The sequence below is a fragment of the Rhinopithecus bieti genome, unplaced genomic scaffold (assembly GCF_001698545.2).
Source record: "Rhinopithecus bieti isolate Rb0 unplaced genomic scaffold, ASM169854v2 scaffold_6380, whole genome shotgun sequence".
Classification (NCBI taxonomy): Eukaryota; Metazoa; Chordata; class Mammalia; order Primates; family Cercopithecidae; genus Rhinopithecus; species Rhinopithecus bieti.
In genome coordinates, this window is record NW_016806642.1 from 2,402,803 (window position 1) to 2,424,767 (window position 21,965).

Here is a 21,965-nt window from a genome sequence, read left to right on the forward strand (position 1 = left end):
AGAGGTAAACCATGTAGACAAGCAGAAATAGAGAAAATAAATTCTGGTGGCACTTGAGTCCCTGGGGAGCAGATATATTCCTCCTTTAATGAAATTCCATGAGACTTACATGAAATTCTTCATTTTGTCTAACCTAGTTTGAGGTTAGACTGTCTGTAATCTAGTTACAGACAGATTTGTCTCTGCACCCCCAAATTCTGATGCTATAAACAGTAATGATATGGTGTAACACAAATATTCTGTTATTTCCCTCTGAAAAACAGACTTAGGGATGAATAAAACTTGGCCAAAAGTAGTACACTATTATACCAGGGCCTGTCAGTCACTGTTCCAGAGAATTTCTCATTAGTTTATATTACCAAAGGCTATATTCTACCAGTTACTCAAGGGCTTACTTCAACTTAAATTGAAACATCACAATAAAGTGGCAGAGTGTTTTAATCCCATTCACGTAAGTGTTAAAAGAGTATAAAAAGGGGAGAACAGGGTGAAAGAGAAAATTATGTGTCAAGTTGTAAATTTTCAGTTATAGGTCAGGGACTTTTTTGAATCTTATGAATGACATTTACTAAGATTTATTTTGTGTTTATTATGTGCCAAATATTATGTTAAGTGCTTTAGATATATTATTCTTATAATATCATCTGAAGTTTAACAATCTTAAGTAACCTATCCTGAGTCACAAACTGAAATAAGTAGTAGAGCTGGATTACGAACCTGGGCAGTTTAACTCACTGCTTTACACTGCCCTTCTGTACATATGCGTATATACTGCCTTCTTCAAAATCTAACATCAGGTTAAGTATACAGCATCCTGTTATTATGTGAACTAAGAGGGCTGATAATCTGTGACAAATAAGGAAAGTGAGCATAGTACATGATAAATAAAAATACTGGAATGTAGCCAGGCACGGTGGCATGCACTTGCAGTCCTAACTACTCAGGAGGCTGAAGCGAGAGGAAGGCATGAACCCAGGAGTTTAAGGGTGCTTGAGTTATGACTACACCACTGCACTCCAGCCAGCATGACAGAACGACACCCTGTCTCTAAAAAATTAAATTAAAAAGAAACAGGAATACACACTGTATTTGCAGATTGTACTTTAAGAAATGAGTTGTCTTACACTGTAACAAAAGGAGGGGCAATCATGTCTGCATAAGCTAAAGGAAGGCTGGCTGAAGGTGGGAGAAACTGACTTTTTAAAAGATAAACTGACCAGGCTCAGTGGCTCACGCCTATAATCCCAGGACTTTGGGAGGCCGAAGTGGGAGGACTGCTTGCACACAGGAGTTCAAGACCAGCCTGGGCAACAGAGCAAGAACCCATCTCTACAAAAAATAAAAAATTAGCCGGGCATAGTAGTGTGCCTACAGTCTCAGCTATGCAGGTGGTGAGGCAGGTGGATCGCATGAGCCTGGGAGGGTGACAGAGTAAGACCCTGTATCAAAAAGGATAAACACTATACACTATATCTCAAGTTAAGTCTGCTCTAATTTCAAGACAATAAAGTTATGAAACACCAACATATTTATAAGGTTGGAGTGGCATCCAACTCCTAGCTGCAGAAGAGGTGCTAGTTCCTAGCTCCTTCTCCCTCACATCAGGAGGTTAGTCATTAAGAAATGGCAGATGCTAGGCCGGGGGCGGTGGCTCCAGCCTGTAATCCCAGCACTTTGGGAGGCCGAGACGGGCGGATCATGAGGTCAGGAGATCGAGACCATCCTGGTTAACACGGTGAAACCCCGTCTCTACTAAAAAATACAAAAAACTAGCCGGGCGAGGTGGCGGGCGCCTGTAGTCCCAGCTACTCAGGAGGCTGAGGCAGAAGAATGGCGTGAACCCGGGAGGCGGAGCTTGCAGTGAGCTGAGATCCGGCCACTGCACTCCAGCCTGGGCGACAGAGTGAGACTCTGTCTCAAAAAAAAAAAAAAAAAAAATGGCAGATGCTGACCTTCAAGTCAGGGCCATTTGAAGGATGTAGATAGTACTCTTCTTACACCTGTTGTACCAAAACTGACTTACCAATAAAATGCTAATGAAGATAGGAAGAAGGAAAGAGGCTGATTTCCAGCCAAAAAGGCCTAAGGGACCACATCCAGACTGAACTAGAGAGATGGTTTCTAAGGTAACCAACCTCTTGGGGCTGGGGCTTGACTAGAAGATACAACTATATAGGAATGAAGGCAGTGAACTCTTCTTTATAATCCTCACACTGAGATTTCTTTTCTATCTATATAATGTTGTGTGTATACTTCAATCTCTCACATTTTAATCTCACATTTTAATTATTCTCTAGCTCTGGAGATTCACTGGATGGAACACATCTGGCACTTTAAAAGTATGTATTAAGTACTGATACTGTTATAGTGTGATTTTTATAAAATATATCTAAATACATGAAGATACTGCAATCTAGATCTTTCTTTTCCCAAACGGACTGCCACAATTGTGCCCATTTAGAATCTCTGATTTTAAAGAGTTCATTTGGAAAACAGAGTTAAACTCGAGTGTTTCTATTTGTAGCAAACAAAAGTCAATCTATGGCCAGGTGCAACAGCTCATGCCTGTAACCCCAGCACTTTGGGAGGCTGAGATGGGCAGATCACTTGAGGCTGGGAGTTCGAGACCAGCCTGGGCAACATGGTAAAACCTTGTCTCTACTAAAAATACAAAAAATTAGCACACGCCTGTAATCCTAGCTACTCGAGAGACTGAGGCAGGAGAACTGCTTGAACCCAGGAGGCGGAGATTGCAGTAAGCTGAGATCGTGCCACTGCACTGCAGCCCAGGCAACAGAGTGAGATTCTGTCTCAAAAAAACAAAAGTCTATTTACAATGAGAATGATTCTGATATTCCCTTCAAGATCCCCACAATAAATAATAACCTATATACCCCATTTTATTGAAACATTTGTTATATTTTATATTGCCATAATCCATGCATACAAATGTAACAATACACATCAAAACTTCTATCATTAGTTTTCACTGAAAATTCTAGAATTCAAATTCAATGAACTTAAAACTAAATGCTATATAGTTATTGATATTTCCTGAATGAATGTCAGAGTTCTGCCACGATACATCAAAAATTCATTTCATGCAACCGAAGTGTAAGGTGAAAAACACTTTATCAATCCCTGACATAACTAATGTTTTGCTTCTATAAAAGCAAATCAATAATCAACACAACAAAATCTTATTCACTTTTTAAATAAAAACAACAAGGATTTTGTTTGGTTCATACCTAAAGAGTTAGTAACTCTAGGAAATCCAACAAATTGGCCCCAAAATATTGCTTAGCTTCAGGTTGTAGATGAAAAGCATTCTGTGCTACTTAAAACAAAGCTTTAATTATTTCTGGGAGAAGTCAGAGAAGAATCTGAGAAGGTATAAGGTTGCCTAGTTGAAAGGATGATAAAGGATTGGTTCAACTGTCTTTTTTTCCCTATCTCTATAAATAATTCTATTTTAACTTCTATTTCCTAAGGCAGAGTCACTTGAAAGCAAGTTTTAAGGCACTATATGGGGCTGGGGAAAGGAATAGGAGAGAGAAACAGGAAAAGGCAATGATATAACCAAAATTTTAGCACAGCCCATTAGTAATTTTCTACTAATTAAATGTAATAAATACTTCATTTTCTGAAATAGAAAAAATCATTCTAACTCATAACCCATTGTGAAAACTGTACTTATTTTCTCTGGCTAATTAGTATTTGAGCTAATACAGAATATAAGACAAAAAATACAAGATTTTATTACTATACCTTTTATCCCACAGATGGCTATTCAGAAGCAAAATATATATCTAAAGTGATAGATGCTTCTCTGAATATAGGCAAACTGAAAATAATTGTCTTCTCACTTCACAAATACATGAAGTGACTATGATTGTTAAATCAACTGTTTCCCTTGATTCAGAATCTAGATTCTGAATCATTCAATTGTAACTGTTTTTGAATCGCTTCCCAGCCTCCTACTTTTAAAGAATAGTTCTGACTCCAAGTTCTTCAAGTGCCCTGGTTTCAGAGACACAGTCTCTGATAAATAAAACAGGGTAAATAGTAACATTTTACTGTCACCTAGGCTGGGGAGCAGTGGTGCTATCACAGCTCACTGCAGCCTCGGATTTCTGGGTCCCAGCAATCCTCCCATCTGAGCCTCATGAATTGTTGGAACTACAGGTGCTTGCCACCATGCCTAATTCATCTTTTTAAAAATTTTTTTGTAGAGATGTGGGTCTCACTATGTTGCCCAGGCTGGTCTTGAATTCCAGGCCTCAAGTTATCCTCCTGCCTTGGCCTTCCAAAGTACTGAGATTACAGGCATAAACCACTATGCCCAGCCTTTCATATGCTTTTTAACCCATTCTTGAAAGACTTTTGTGATAGCCAATATATACCTTTGACACATTAAATTATTCACACATTGTGGATTAAGTCAGTTGTAATCACTAAATGATCTAATCCCAAAGCCAGCTCTAATTCCACAATGGGATCACCTAACAAGATTTGAATAAACAGTAATAGAACTCCTTTTTGAGTTCTTTGAATGTATCCTTTAAAAAGTTACAAACTAAAATTATGAGACATAGGTCTTTATTACCATAAAAGTGTAAGCATTCATTTTCCATGACATTATGTATTCCAAATCCTTAAAGACTGAAACTATGTCTTATTTCTTATGTTCTTTTTATCATGGAGTACAGGAAATCATATGCATGATAAATTTTATTAGAACATACCAGACTGATATCCATTCATTCATACAATACTTTTGAGTGAACACTCTTGCAAGGTACCATGAAATATACTGGTGAATAACACAGTCATTTTATTTCATTTTATCTTCTCCAAACCAGTGGCGGTACCGACAATAAAGAAACAATTACAAATTGTGTCCTAACACTAAAGAAAGCATTGAATAGGACACAATGGTAAAAAAATAAATAAATAAATAAATAAAACAAAACAAAACTAATTAAAAGCTAATTAGGGGACAGGAAAGGCTACTATTCTGAGGAGGCAACACCGAACCGAGAGGATAAGTAGCCAGCCTTGGGATGCATATACCAGAGAGTGAGAATAAGCTGAAAATCCTTGAGGCAGGAAGAAACTTGCTTATTTAACAACAAAAGCAGCTAGTGTGGCTATAACATAGGTAGTATGATACATGGATGAGAAGCCATTATCATAAAAGTGGCCTTGCTGGCCTGGTTGAGGAGTTTGGATTTTCTTTGTTTATAACAGGAAGACAGGAGGTTGATATAAATTGATTTACATTTTGAAAAGAAGATCATGGCTGCTGGGTGGAAATGTATCAGGAGAAAGATGGTAAAAGAGGAAACGGGGAAACCAGTTAGGAAGTTACTGCAATAGTCTAGGCTAGAAATAATGGCAACCTAGGCAGCAATGGAGCTAAAGAGTCGGCTAAGGGATATTCTTGTGGATACAAATCATAGGTTTATTTAGAAGTAAGATATTGAAAGAGAAGGAAAATGACTCACTGGTTTCTGACTTAGGCAACAGGGTCAACAGTAGTGCCACTTTTTACTGATAGAACAGGGAAAGAACAAGTAGAGAAAAAAACAACAGTCAATAGTTCTGTTTTGGACATTTATAATTTAGAGATGGCCGTTGAGATAAGCAAGCAGAAATGTCAAGGTGGATAAACAAAACTGGAGACAGTAAATAGGTTAATGCTAGAAATAGAAACTAAAGAATACTCAGCATATAGACACCATGGGAATAAATTAAATCACACAGCTTAGTGACTTTCAAATTTGGTGTACATATAATGCCAACTTACTTAATGAAGATGTGGATCTGAACCCCACCTCCAGAGATTCTGATTCAGTATGCCAGGGGAGAGGTCTAAAAATCTGCTTCTTAAAGTAAGTACATGGCTGATTCCAATGCAGCTGACCCTCATACTACATTCTGAGGAGCACTGATCCAGACAAAGACAGGACAGAAAAAAAGAAGGTTCAAACTGAGAATTACAAACTGCCAAAATGTAAACCTTGAGTAAGGGAAGAAGAGTCTGCAAAAGATACTGAATAGGAACAAAAAGATAAAGAAAACCAGACAGTGGTGTACCCCAGAATTCAAGTAAAAGAAGGGAGTGTTAAACTACATTGAATACTGCTGAGAAAAAGTAAGGTGGCAAGAGAAAAGTGAACATAACAATAGATATAACAAGGAAAGTTCACTGGTCACCTTGATAGGAAGAGGTGGAGATAATCTAGAGCACTTTATGTAGTGAATGGAAAATGATATTTCAAGACATTTTTGGCTCTGAAGGAGAATAAGTAAAAGATATGGTAACTGGGGAAGGACAAAGGGTATGTAAGAGGCTGGGTAGAATCCTTTTATAGTCTATTTTTGCCCAGATCTTTTGTAGTAGAATCCTTTAATAGTCTATGTTTTACCAAAGCAACTACGTGAATTCTGTTATTTCACATAATAAAGTCATTGTTTTTAAAAGCCTTTCTTTTCAAACTTTAAATATACCACCTATGATCACACAGAATTTTTCAGTCGTTAATATATAAAACAATTTCTCTCCTAAACAGAGAATCAAAATTTCAAATCTTCCCTTTCCACAAAAAAGTCATAACTAATTCATACCCTAGCTCTACATGTTATTTACCCTTGCAAGATCTTCTATTTCAGAACTGAAGTTTGTTTCTCCTTCCATCATTTCTTCCTCTTCTAATGTTCGTTCATCATCAAAATCGTGAACCAGCATGTCAGCTGATGGATCAAATTCATGGTCATCTGATGTTGCTGAACCTCCTGGTAAGGAATATTTCAAAAAGTTTGGTAAACCAAATTAAGTGGATCTTAAATTAATGTATTTATTTTTATTCGAAGCTGGACGTAAGTCAAAAGTACCAAGAAAAGCTACGCACAGCAACTATTATATATTGCTTTTTAACAGTTACAATGGCAAAATGGGAGGAAAATGTTTCCAGTTTTAAAAGTGTTTATGATGTTATAAATATGAAACAAGTTGTAAATAATAAATGGTCATATCAAATAAGAACAGGTTTTTCATGTGGAAAAAAGTCACAATTCTTTTTTTTTCTTTTTCTTCTTTGAGACAGGGTCTCGCTCTGTCTCAGGCTAGCGTGCAGTGACACAAACACAGCTCACTGCAGCCTCGACCTCCTAGAGTCAAGCAATCCTTCTACCTCTGCCTCCAAAGTAGCTGGGACTACAACCACCACACCCAGCTAATTTTTAAATATTTTTTTGGTAAAGGCAGGGTCTTGCTGTGTTGCCTGGCTGGTCTTGAACTCCCAGGCTCCAGCAATCAATCTGCCTTGGCTTCCCAAAGTGCTGGGATTACAGGTGTACCTGGTCCTAAAAAACACAATTCTTAACCATTTGATTGATGTTTGATAGACCCAATGAGTTTGAACTCCTCTGGCCCATGAGGAGACCGTAAGTCAGCCCTCCATGTCCACGGCTTCTGTGTCTGTGGATTCAACCAACAGCAGACTGAAAATATTAAGAGAAAAAACAAACAAACAAAAAACCTATGTCTGCCTTCAACATGTACAGGCTTTTTTCTTGTCATTATTCCCCAAACAACACAGTATAACTATTTACATAGTGTTTACCTATATTAGGTATTATATACACACACACACACACACACACACACACACACACACACACACACACCAGAGATTATGTAAAGCATATAAGAGAATGTGCATAGGTTACACACAAATACTATGCATTTTGTATCAGGGATTTGAGCATCCACAATTTTGGTATCTGAGGGAGGTTCACAGATATCGAGGGATGACTGTATAGTCATGTGAAATATACAGTCATCTGAATACACAGTCTAGTGAAGACACAGCTGCACTCAAATATTATTATTCTGTAAGTACTTCCTTGAAAATACATTCTAGTGGCTGGATGTAGTTGCTCATGCTTTAATCCCAGCACTTCACGAAGCCAAGACAGGAGGATCACTTGAGCCTGGGAGTTTGAGACCAGCCTGGGCAACATAATGAGACCCCGTCTCTAAAAAAAATTTAAAAATTAGCTGGGTGTGGTGCTGTGTGACTGTCATCCCAGTCAGTAAGGAGGCTGAGGCAGGAGAACTGCCTGAGCCTGGGAGGTCAAGGCCACAGTGAGTCATGATCACACTACTGCACTCCAGCCTGGGAAGCAGAGCAAGGGCCTGACTTAAAAAAAAAAAAAAAAATCTAGTATTTGGGTAGCTGTCCTTAACTTAGTGGATTTTGATCAGAAATAACCCAAAAGACTGAGAAGAGCAAAATTTATCAAAACTGCATACAGAACTCTTATGAAAGGCATTAAAAATAATCTAGTAGGTAACTGACATGTGGTTGGGGAATACTGCTGGACCCTATAGGGTCAAGCTTTGTAAATAGCATAATGCAAAGGCTGGGCATACATAGTCTGTAAAATATCCCCATATTTTACTACTGCCAATGTGGACCTAGATTTGCAAAAGCATTGTTTACTAATAAACAAATGAGTTACTGAACACTGAAAAAATTAGCAATTTTTAAAGTTTTAACTGTTGATGGTTAGACATTAATAGATGTACCTATTCTTTCATTTCACTCCAGAAAGAGAACCAATAAGTAAAGCAAAGAGATAGAGCTGACTTCTTGAAAATCTGACTATTATGAATAAGGGAGTGCCCAAGGCTTAGGGTTCTTCAGTTACAATTTTCAAAAGAATCATTTTTTGAGTGCTTACTATGTGCCAGACAGTATGTTCAAGCACGTCATATACATTATCTCAATTAATCTTCAAATAATCCTACGAAGTAGGTATTATCACCCCATTTAAAGAGGAAAAAAACAAAATTAAAAACTCAAGGCTTAGAGATTTTAAGTAGCAAGTCTAAACTTACAAAGCCAGTCAACGGCAAAGATGAATTTGAATTCTGGGTATACTAATCCCAACAACTATGTTTTTATTGCACTCCAAGCCTCCCGTAAATTAATTTAGCATACTGCCTCAAAGAATGCTTAACGAGAGTCTATGTACTAAGACAAGTGAATGCCAGCCAGGTCACATAACGAAGCACTTAACATCATTGTGCCCTGTCAGAAGCATAAGAAAATACTGATACTAGACCAGGCGCAGGGGCTCATGTCTGTAATCCCAGCACTTTAGGAGGCCAAGGCAGGAGGATTGCTTGAGCTCAGGGGTTCAAGAAAAGCCTGGGCAACACAGTGATACCTCATCTCAAAAAAGAAAGGAAGAAAGGAAAAAAGAAAAGAAGAAAGGAAGAAAGGGAAGGGAAGGGAGAAGGAAGGGAGGGAGGCAGGGAAGGAGGGAGGGAGGAACTTATATTAAATAGAAAACTAAAAACATAATTATATGCCAAGTCAGATACCTTCTACCAGAGTATAGTAAAAATGAATTAACACCTATCAAAGTTGTAGAATAATTTACAAAATAAAAACTTTTAGAAAAGCCTATTATCTTAATTTTCTTCCAGAAATTAAGAAAAGCGTAGCAGAGTTTCAGCAGAGCATCTTAGTACTGCTTGACGGAATGGACACAAGGGTTCCATAGGCGCACAATTTGAGAAACATTAATATAGGTGTAGTTTTCTGTCCCAATCCTTTTCTCTTCTGAGTTTTCAAAAGAAAACTCTCCTCAAACTTTTCAGTTCACTCAGGAATCTTCTCGAACACTGAGTGGTCCAATAAATATGTATCCCTACAAATGATGCTATACTTTTCTCCCTTGTGGGCAGAAAGACCCTAAAAAGTCTTCACACCATCTCTTTGTATACTATTATCCCAATCAGAATATAATTGTAATTGGACACAGGTATTATCAAAAACAATTATGCTGGCCGGGCGCGGTGGCTCAAGCCTGTAATCCCAGCACTTTGGGAGGCCGAGACGGGCGGATCACGAGGTCAGGAGATCAAGACCATCCTGGCTAATACGGTGAAACCCCGTCTCTACTAAAAAATACAAAAAACTAGCCGGGCGAGGTGGCGGGCGCCTGTAGTCCCAGCTACTCGGAAGGCTGAGGCAGGAAAATGGTGTAAACCTGGGAGGCGGAGCTTGCAGTGAGCTGAGATCCGGCCACTGCACTCCAGCCTGGGCGACAGAGTGAGACTCTGTCTCAAAAAAAAAAAAAAAAAAAAAAAAAATGCTTAATTCCTTGTTATACTCTACTGACTTTTAAAAAAATTCAAGTTCATGGGTATACAGCATCAAATCATGTGTTATAATTCACCTGATGTCCATTTTTTGTTATTATTTGCAAAGCCAATTATATATGAAGACTTGCCATTTCACTCCCTTATTACATCAAATAACAAAGTGTAGGTGAACTACTTCCTGTCTCACTCCAATTCCTTTCCCTACACGCACACTACGCTTTTTTCCATAAACTTTCCATTTTCAGTTTTTCTCTTTCCTTAATCTGATCTGTTTCATCTGACTTCTTTTTGCCTTGTTCCTTAGAACCAACTAACCATCTTATTCTTGTCAATAGCTAGGTCCACCATTAGGCTGTCTCCTAGGGAAAAAAAAATCCTAATGATAAATCATTAGGGGTAATGGGTCTGGTGCTCTGTATACATTAAGTATTTTGCATCAGAGTTAGGCAAATGTCACTGCTTTGTCATGAAATCCCATGCTACTGCAGAAAAGGTACCTTACATCTTTTCAAAGGTAAATTCAGTTTGTATCATGTCTACTCATTTAACCACTTTTTAAATTATCTTCACCTCCATTAATTCCCTACCTCTAATGGCTACTAGTCTTACAGGTAAAAAGCCTTACATTGTGCCTCTACTTTGGCTTACACTGGAGACTACAAACAAAGCAATTAATGTGGTCATGTGACTATTATTACTAGCACTGATTGCAAAGTGCAGATGCTACAGAGGATACAGCCATTTCACCAGGGGACCGAAAAATTTTTTACATGACTATTGCTAATTTTCTCTACCAACTTTTATAACTGGTTGTAATTAGCATTATTTATAAGAACAATAAACACTGCCCTGGGCAGAAGCCTTATATGACAAATACTGTCGAACTCAAAAGATCTATCTCAGTCTGAAAACAAGCTAAAGAAAACCGGATTTTCTGAAAATTGAACTGAACTGAAAACATTCAATCTGTTAAGTATTCAACAAGTAGCAAAGTGATCAAAGACTTTTTTTTTTTTTTTTTTGAGAGAAGGAGTCTCGCTCTATAGCTCAGGCTGGAGTGGTGTGATCTCAGTTCACTGCAACCTTCACCTCCTGGGTTAAAGGATTCTCCCACCTCAGCCTCCCAAGTAGCTGGCCTATGAGCATGTGCCACCGTGCCTGGCTAATTTTTGTGTTTTTAGAAGAGACAGAATTTCACCATGTTGGCCAGGCTGGTCTCAAACTCCTGACCTCAAGTGATCCACCTGCCTCGGCCTCCCAAAGTGTGGAGATTACAGGCATTAAGCCACTGTGCCTGGCCGACATTTGTATTCTTCAAACTCCATTATTCTTCCAGTTCAGCCTAGGCTGATTCAAATGTAATGGAAACTGACAAAGCCACTTACTAATACCACTTTCTTAGTAATTATTTTATGTATCTATGTATTATCGGATGAATGCCTCAAAAATTCATCAGAAATATCTCAGTTTTATTTGCAATATCACAATACTATAAAAAACAAGTAGGACCTATTTTTTTCTATGAAAACAATTTCTGTATTTGAAAAAAAAATCAGAAATAATTCCATGTTCTAAAAATGAATATGGTGACCTAACACTTATGTAAGATCAGATTACTCCCAATCTTAACCATCCAGGATATACATATAAAACAGAAAGTTCAAAAAAAATTATTGAGTTTCAGAAATGCACAAAGCCTAATGCACTTTACTCTCAAGCATATTAAAAAGAGTAAGATGCTTTCAGCTGAAATCAAAAGGACAAAATCAGTGTCAACTGAGTACACTAGTCATTTACAAAGGACATGGATGTGATCTAGTCCAATCCTCAGAGTCCAATGATTCATGTTCATAGAAAGGACCTTGCACCATGAAAACAGGCGTTATCTTATGTCAAGCATTGTTAAAAGCTTTCTTCCTAAAAGTTAAAACACAGAAAGATGATTGCTTCAACAATCTGGAAAATTTAGTAATACAGAATACATCATATCTAAGTACTCAATACATGTGAGATGTTTTCAAATAAAACATTACTATGCCTCACTTTCTCACTCTTCCCATATTGGACTACTCTTCAACCCACATATCCCATGCAGAAGGCAGTCCCATTTATCTTGATAGTCACGGGACACTGAGGCTAAAAGACTAGTACTTGACTCTTTCCTCACTGCTTCAACTCCAATGAATTACTACCATGTAGAAATACTGTACCCAGTGGTGCCAGACCATGGGAACCCTAAATCCAGATTTCATATATAAAATATTCTTATTTTTAAAGATCACTACAGTGGCCAAACAAAAAAAAAAAAAAAAAAAATTTTTGGCCACAATTCCCTTCCAAGATCCCAGGTTTCCAATCTCTAAGGAAAAAATGAGTATGTGCTGTATTTGAGAAAGAATACAAAAATCCTAGATGTGTGGTCAGAACATAAAACTTGATCCTACTCAAATCTAAGAATGATTTCCTTATTTAGAATATTCCTTATTTACATTAATATTCACTTGTTGAATCTTTCGCTTACTTTATTTTCCCCTCCCTCTGAAATACATTAACAATTTTTTCTCAAATAAAAATACTTTGAAATTCCTACACAAGCAAATATTTCTAACGATTTCTATTTATCTATTCTATTAAATATTTCTAAGCTAATGATTCCTTTTTAAAAAGTACACTTTATATATATACTACAAGTCAAACAATAATGTACAACTGTGAGAAATACATATGGCAACTCACCAAAAAAAAGAAAACCCCCAAAACAGTCATCTTTAGGATGAAATCACAGCAGCCTCACCTGTACTTTCATGGGTAGTCAAACATTTCATCCATTTCTTTTTCCCCAGAGAAAAGAAGCATTCAGAAGAAAAGCAAGTCAGATAATAGTCTAACTCCTCTAGTCTTTATGTAACTAATAGGACAAATGTTACTCAGAGATTATAAAAAATACAGAAAATACTTACCTGGACTTGAAGATTCAACAGATGGCTGAGAAGAGGAGAAAAGAGGAAAAATTAGTATTTCTGCACAATGTATCTTCACAAACATTACCAAAATTATTCAATGACTACTATGATGCCAAAAACTATGGTAAGTTTTAATGTCTGCATTTTAGTTCTAATGTCTGCATTTTCTAAGACAAACTAAAACTTCCCATATAATCCTTTCCCTTTCATTACATTTAAGCATAAAGAAAAATTCCAAACACTCCTGAATCTAGAAATAAAGACAATAATATAGAGTTCAGATTTTAAAGGCACATGTGGGCCTCATAACATATGTGGTTTAAGTAGTATGATTTTAGATCTTGGAATTTTCTGAAATAGATTTTCTCCTATCAACACAGAACTGTGCACAAAGTTTGCTATCAAGCTGGTCTCTGACTTAAAAAAAAGTGAGTGTGAGATGGGAGACAGAAATAATTTAGGACATTATCTCAAATAAAAATTAAGTTGCAACAAAGCAAAATGAAAAATTAAAATTCTATTTAAGCACCAAACACTATATTAGGTTAACTTTACTGATAAACAATATATTTTTAAGTTATAACGGAATTATCAAGCATTCAAGCTAACGCCTAGAGAGTTTAGGTTATCTGATGCAAGACTACACAGATTTCCAATTATAATGCTTCTTCTACTCTACCATTCTACCTATCATAAATTTAACCACAACTTGAAAATTTGAAAATAAAACTGGTAGCAACTTATTTTAGTAATGTTACTGCTTGACAATGCACAATTGTGTTTTAGTTAATTCACAATTATAAACAAATCATCTACAAACGTAAGACTCCTACAAAACAAATATTAAAAACACAAAAGATGCTTCAAATAACACGAACTAAAGCTTCACCAATTCATTCAGAAGTATCTATTTCATGCCCATAAGAAAATACAGATGGTGGGAGGCCAAAAGCACTAGCAGAGGAAAGATAGGGATCTTGCAGTATTTTCTTTCTGCTGAGTAATGGGGAAGAGAGGCAAGAAGAAAACAGAAGAGTGAAATCCTCTATTTTTCAAAAACGATGTGTCTAAGACAAATTCCTATAGGGTATTAAAATTCTGTTTTTAAAACTGTCCATATTATGTAATTGTAGTAAGCATGGGATTCTATATTCCATATGGTGACTCACATTCTTTTGCAGCACACTATTTCAAAGGTCCTACTTTTTCTGTTAAATTCTTATAAGAGAATTCCTTCCTATAGCATTGTCTAGCAAAAATCTGACAATAACCAGTATTGCGTATTTCCAATGATAACACCACTATCATTATTTTAAAGTTACTCTGCCAGAACACAGTAAATACAGTGCTACTTTTAAATCTCTTTGCTCTAATGGGAAGCTGGAGAACAGGGTGACATGGCAAGAGTAATGTAACCACAAAAAGGGTTTCCAGCTTGCTTAACATCTTTTGGGCAGAGCTACACATTTCTGGTTCAAAACGGAGTTAACCACCACACAAATTATTACATAGGAAATCAATATTTTAAAATATTAATCCACTTGTGTTTCTTTTTTTTCCTTTTTCTTTCTTTTTTTTTTTGAGACGGAGTCTCGCTCTGTCGCCCAGGCTGGGGTGCAGTGGTGTGATCTCAGCTCACTGCAAGCTCCGCCTCCCGGGTTTACGCCATTCTCCTGCCTCAGCCTCCTGAGTAGCTGGGACTACAGGCGCCCGCCACCACGCCCGGCTAGTTTTTTGTATTTTTTTAGTAGAGACAGGGTTTCACCGTGTTAGCCAGGATGGTCTCGATCTCCTGACCTCGTGATCCGCCCGTCTTGGCCTCCCAAAGTGCTGGGATTACAGGCTTGAGCCACCGCGCCCGGCCAACTGTGTTTCATGCAGTTATACTTCCCAACTGTAGGCACAACCTTCTCTGTAAGGCTACAAGCAATGTTAATGACCACCTTCATCTAATCCTATGCTCACTACCCACACAAAATAAGACTTATGAACACTGGAATAATTATTCCATTTAACAGCTTTCCGATTTAAGAAAAAAGGCTTTTCAGCCGGGCGCGGTGGCTCAAGCCTGTAATCCCAGCACTTTGGGAGGCCGAGACGGGCGGATCATGAGGTCAGGAGATCGAGACCATCCTGGCTAATACGGTGAAACCCCGTCTCTACTAAAAAATACAAAAAACTAGCCGGGCGACGAGGCGGGCGCCTGTAGTCCCAGCTACTCGGGAGGCTGAGACAGGAGAATGGCGTGAACCTGGGAGGCGGAGCTTGCAGTGAGCTGAGAGCCGGCCACTGCACTCCAGCCTGGGCAGCAGAGCAAGACTCCGTCTCAAAAAAAAAAAAAAAAAAAAAAGAAAGAAAAAAGGCTTTTTAATTACAAGTTACTTTATTGAAGAATAAGTTACATTTTTATTGATGCTAGATATTAATAGAGATTTTGAATTGTAAATGGTGTTCATATACTTCAGTTTGTAAAAGGCCTCATGAGTAGTGAATGCCAACAAATATCTTACTGATTGTTGCTCTGGTGGTAAATAAAGTTCTGAAAAACGCTGCAAACACTTTCCTATGATTAAGATACCAGATGCCTGAGGACAAGTAGCATTTGTAAGCACAGCTGATACAGAGTACAACGCCCAGTGTTCAAAGGTAACATTAGTGATTATGTCAGACATACTAGAATGTTTCAATGACTATGATTTAAAGGCATATCTAGATTAGCACGGGGGAGAACTAGAGTGGTCCGCCTACAGATACATTTATTATCCATATATATTTTAGTATTTTACTTCCAAAATAAAATTCTGTTCTATATGTTTGGGGGTAGGATTGAGCTTAGATTCTTTAAAGTTAAATATATCCCATTAAATCAAAGATGAGTTTCTAAAAAATTGGTATTTGAAAACATTTCATACTGTACACATTACTTTGTATAGCTAATTATCAAAAGTGATGATGTTTCAAAATAACGAGTTTAGCATCTTAATATAGGAGATTTGGGTGTGGAATAAGGGTACTTTTTATTTAGATATGAAATAAAATAGCACATCCAGCTTACATTTATATAGTGCTACACATTTTCTTTTCTTTTCTTTTCTTTTTTTTTTTTGAGATAGAGACTTGCTGTGTCGCCCAGGCAGAAGTGCAGTGGCATGATCTTGGCTCACTGCAGCCTCCACCTCCCAGATTCAAGTGATTCTCCTGCCTTAGCCTACCAAGTAGCTGGGATTACAAGCGTGTGCCACCACGGCTGGCTAATTTTTGTATTTTTAACAGAGACAGGGTTTCACCATGCTGGCCAGGCTGGTCTCAAACTAACCTCAAGTGATCTCCCTGCCTCGGCCTCCCAAAGTGCTGGGATTACAAGCGTGAGCCACCATGCCCAATCCAGTGCTACACATTTTCAAAAGCATCTAGTTAGCTGATCATAATCATAAATATTGGAATAATACCTGGCCCACCTACCTCATTTTATAAATTAGTAAACCCAAGGAGATACACTGACTAGATTAAGGTTCCATGGTAGGTGGTGAAGGCAGGCCTGATGTCTAGACCCTGATTCCTCCTTCTATAGTGTCCTTTTGTACCTTCCAGAGACATAACTGCTCAAAAATTTCACTCTTCACTTCTCTCCTCCTTCACTCTCACTTTTTTCTTTTTTCTTTTTTTTTGAGATGGAGTCTCCCTCTGTCGCCCAGGCTGGAGTGCAGTGGCGCAATCTAGGCTCACTGCAATCTTGGCCTTGTGGGTGCAAGCGATTGCCCTGCCTCAGCCTCCTGAGTAGCTGGGACTACAGGTGCACATCACCACACCCAGCTAATTTTTTGTATTTTAGTAGAGATGGGGTTTTACCATGTTTGCCAGGATGGTCTTGATCTCCTGACCTCATGATCCGCCCACCTCAGCCTCCCAAAGTGCTGAGATCAAAGGTGTGAGCCACCGTGCCCGGCCTCTCTTTTCTTTTTGAAATGATTTTCATCAGTTCAAAGTATGTTTAAAATGTGACTGCAAGTAGTCATCTGTCATGTCAGACTGTTATCAGTCTTTAGAAACTGTTACCGTAACACCTTCCAGGAAAACCCCCAACATCTACCATTAATTACTACCATAAAATAGAAGGGAGAAAGGAGAGAGAAAAACAAAACTAAGGAGGGTGCGGTGGCTCACACCTGTAATCCTAGCACTTTGGGAGGCTGAGGCAAGCAAATCACCCTAGGTCAGGGGTTCGAGACCAGCCTGGCCAACATGGCAAAATGCCGTCTCCACTAAAATACAAAAATTTTTTGTATTTTTACAAAAAATTTGATGGCAGGCGCCTGTAATCCCAGCTACTTGGGAGGCTGAAGCAGAACTGCTTAAACCCAGGAGGCAGAGGTTGCAGTGAGCCCAGATCGTGCCACGGCACTCCAGCCTGGGCAACAGAGACTCCGTCTCAAAAAAACAAAAACAAAACAAAACTAAAGCTAAGTAAGTGCTTATTTATAACAATACCTATTTTTAGAAAAAAATACTTTTAGGAAGGATGATTTAAAATTGGGTTTTAAAAAATATTTAAAATGCACTCATAACGTTATCAGTAGAAATAAGTTATGTCAACCACACTGGATATCATTTTGCCAACATGAACTTATCCTACTGATAGATTTAAAAAAAGACACCAAGACATAGATATATAACATTCACTACCACGAAGTTGTTTATAGCAAAAAGTTAGAAAACATTTAAAGTCCATCACTTAGCTGATTAGAAATGATACACAGTTCTTCCATACATAGTTCTCCAAACAATAGAACACTATGACTCCATTAAAAATAATGAGACATCTGTGTTGACAGAGGAATAAATGCCAAAAAAAATTAGCAGTATAAGTAGAACAGCGCATAAACTGGGCTGGAATATGGAATAATACGGAATAAATTTTTTTTCTCCTCAAAAGGACATACAAGAACCTGTTAACAATAGTTACGTCTAGGGAATGGGGTCAGGGAGAAGAGGCTTTTTTCATTTAATACAGTTCTATACTGTTGAAATTTTCTAACCACTTTCATGCACTATGCATTCTTTCTTAAAATGAAAGTCACTATGGACTGCCTTGTGGAATTATGAGACATTTTCATTTTCTTCCTCTAAATTTTGATTTTTAAGAAAACCTAGGCCGGGCACGGTGGCTCAAGCCTGTAATCCCAGCACTTTGGGAGGCCGAGACGGGCGGATCACGAGGTCAGGAGTTCGAGACCATCCTGGCTAACACGGTGAAACCCCGTCTCTACTAAAAAATACAAAAGCTAGCCGGGCGAGGTGGCTGGCGCCTGTAGTCCCAGCTACTCGGGAGGCTGAGGCAGAAGAATGGCGTGAACCCGGGAGGCGGAGCTTGCAGTGAGCCGAGATCCGGCCACTGCACTCCAGCCTGGGCGACAGAGCGAGACTCCGTCTCAAAAAAAAAAAAAAAAAAAAAAACCTAGTACTTGCTACTATTTTTTAAGCCATAATTTTGAAAACTTCGGTGTTTGGGGGGTACATATTTATCTTATCTGAGATAGAAAACAACACTAGAGAGACAAAGACTGTATACAGAGTACGAATGGGCTAAAACAAATTAAAAACAAACTCGAGTAACTTTTATAGCAAGTTGACCCTTACTCACATATTTGTATGATTTAGTTGATAAAATTGCTAATAGTTGTAACAAATATTCAATGCCTCAGATTTGCTGAAATAATTCTTTTACATTTTTCTAGAACATGGTGGGAAATGTCCCATACAACAGAAAACTGTAATTTGAGAGTAAAGAAATAACTAACTACATTACCATTATTTTCACCAAAAAAAAAACCCTAACAACAACATAATAGAAACATGAAGGAATTACTAGAATTTTTTATTCCCAGCAATCAAAAGCTTATTTTGAATGAGTATTACTGTCTGAACAAATTTTTCCCCTCAAACCAATTCCACCACCATTTTTAAGCACTGCCATCATCTTCTTAGTTGTGTAGACTCTAAGTCAGATATTCTTAGAGCAATGGAGATAGGGATTAGAAGCCTAGAAAGAGTTATCCTGGTCCTACTTTAGGGTGAAAGATGGTTACCATGTCAAGGGCTCAATTGAGGAGAGGGCTCAATCTTCTCCCGTACTTAACTTCGTTGTTACTCTCAGGAATTCAGGGGTATAAAAAGCTTAAGAAGGTACTTAAGTTAAAATTAGCAATTTACCACAGTAGTAACAATTCAGAAGGTAAAATGATATAGAAAATAAGGACCGGGAACAGTGGCAAACGCCTGTAATCCCAGCACAAGACAGGCGGATCACTTAAGGCCAGAAGTTTGAGACCAGTCTGATCAACATAGCGAGACCCTGTCTCCACAAAAAATAAAAAGTTAGCCGGGCGTGATGGCACATGCCTATAGTCCCAGCTACTTGAGAGGCTGCGAGGGAAGGATCGATCACCTGACCCAGGAGTTTGAGGTTGTAGTGAGCTATGATTCCTGCCACTGCACTCCAGCCTAGACAACAAAGACCGACCCTGTCTCAAAAAAAAGAAAGAAAGAAAAAGAAAATAAGCACTAGGAATACAGAAGGCTGGGTTCCAGTCTAAATTGTGCCATAGATGAATTGCACGACCTAGGACAAACTATGTAAACTCTCTGCTCAGTTTCATTTTCTCTATGATCAAAAGATTTAGATTTTCTTCAAGACCTAACTACTTTTATTATAAATTGCTCTAGAAACCTAACACTACTAAGGAGTTTGTAGCTAAATGCATGGGATATGTTTAAATTTGTTTTTTAAAATCTAGGACTGTTAAGAAAAAAATCTCAATTTGCAGAAACACTTTCTTGGGGTGCTACTTTATGAATTTCATACCTACATAGTAACAGTTATTGTTCTAAGCCACAGAATAAGACAAACAGAACGAGCCCCAAGCAATGACTGGTACTTGAACAATTTAATCACTGCAATGAATTTTGAATAAACGTCAAGCCAGGCAGGCATTTCTAGATAGCTGATTACTTTTCATAAAGACATGCTTAAGCTTCAATGCCAGTGTTTTACTTCTGAATTATTTAGAAAACTTGTTAGTCTCACTTACCGGAATTATCTTAAAATAATTCACTTATTTCTCCCACCAAACCTTTCCCACCTATTCAAGTACCCTGACTCTTACTGCCACTGAATTAAGCTTTTTAGGACTCTCACGCACCGGTGATCTCGACCACTTTTAAAATATTAATAGCTCTGAAGTATAAACACGAAAAAAAAAATTTCATTACTAGTGTGGAGAATTATTTGAAGCTTAAATTCACTGCAGTGAAACACATTTTGCTTAGAGTAGAAACTAACGTTTTCATGAGTAACATTTAACATAATCCTTCCTTAAAAAACAAAATCCAAACACACTCAAAAAATGTTAAGCAAGGAGTCCATTTTAAAGAGAAATGAATAGATAAGTGTGAAAGTGAATAAACAGATTATATACCATCTTTGAAAGTACTAAAATACTTACACAGAAAAAAGTAAATCCATTAATTTTTTTTCTCTTTATATCACAGAAATGTGGCCTAGGTGAAAAGATAGGTCTTGAATTGTGCCATGGATTTTTTTCCATGAGAAGAAAGTCCCTTACATGTTTACAAACGCTAAAATAAAAGACAAATTGTTCGCTCCCAAAGGTCCCTAGTACATTCCTTATAAAACCCAAAGGATCAACTATTTCTTCCTCATATTTTTTCTCTCATTTTCCTCTTATTTCTGCAGTTAGTAAAACTGCAACTATCCTGTAATTTCCTTCCTTTAAGTGTGAGTAGAAGAGCGTCCTTTTAGAAGGTTGGTAAATAATTTTAAGGGATAATAAGCAATGAGAAATATTGCCAAAAAGTATTAAGCAAGGGAGCATATGCCATTCATTCTAAGTACATTAAATATGGCTTTAGTGTTATAACTGAAGAACCAATATATACTTCCTATTATGGACTAAGATAATCAGATCAAATATAAAAAATGAGTATATCCTATTCACATCTAAAGCATTTGTATTCAAGAATTAAATGTTTTTCTGGAAAACATGGTTAGGGTCATGCTCCTGTATTTTTTTTTTTTTTTTTTAAAGCCCAGAAGCATAATACCTACATTTTTCTCTGGAGACATACTTCAATAACCTGTTTTCCCCCTCAGATTTAACAAATAGATATATACTATTGCTTTGCACTTACTGTTACTTCACAAGCTATCCTTAAATCCTCAGATTTATTTGATCAAAAGCACAATAATCAGCATCTGGATTATTTCATCATATGCTTTTATATTGGCTTCATAAAAAATGAATCTACTGAGAACTCAAAGTAAAAGCCAACCAAGCATTTCTCCTTCGTCCAATTTTTTTTAAAACCACTGGTCTCAAACTCATCGTAATTATTCAAGTATTGAGGTCAGGAAAATTATAAATCAATTGTACTTTTCAGTTCTTCACCCGTCTTAGATTTTTTTGTAGGACACAGATCACGAAAGTTCCTCTAACTCTTCCCCAATTCACTATATATGAAACTATCCACAAATAACTGAAGAATATAGAAGATAAATTGTTTAAAGATATCAGGTCATTAAATAAACACTAAAAACGAAATTCCAGTTATTTCCTTCTTGAAGTTGAACCATCCATGCGTTCCTATAAAACATTCCATTCTCGAACTGATAAAATATTTAAGAAAACTAAAACATACATTAGAAAATATTAGGAAATGACTGATTAGTGAATAAAAATATATTTTTCCTTTAATTTACAATAATGCAACCATCTTTAATTTTTAAAACAAAAAAGTTAACA

The 21,965-nt window shown here is 37.3% G+C and overlaps 1 protein-coding gene across 16 annotated transcripts in view; it reads right to left on the reverse strand.

Moving 5' to 3' along the window:
* MIER1 (MIER1 transcriptional regulator) overlaps positions 1-21,965 on the reverse strand; it is a 68,274-nt gene that overhangs the window by 36,638 nt on the left and 9,671 nt on the right. For 9 of the 16 annotated variants that reach the window (XM_017877175.1, XM_017877161.1, XM_017877172.1 and 6 more), the window contains 2 exons: positions 13,144-13,168; positions 6,653-6,798 (listed from right to left, as the gene is read on the reverse strand). In XM_017877175.1, coding sequence (XP_017732664.1) covers positions 6,653-6,798; positions 13,144-13,168 — 171 coding nt within the window. Of the gene's footprint in view, positions 1-6,637; positions 6,799-12,977; positions 13,015-13,143; positions 13,169-21,965 lie in introns of those variants that run through there. The other 7 variants (XM_017877163.1, XM_017877162.1, XM_017877164.1 and 4 more) reach the window with 3 other exon arrangements.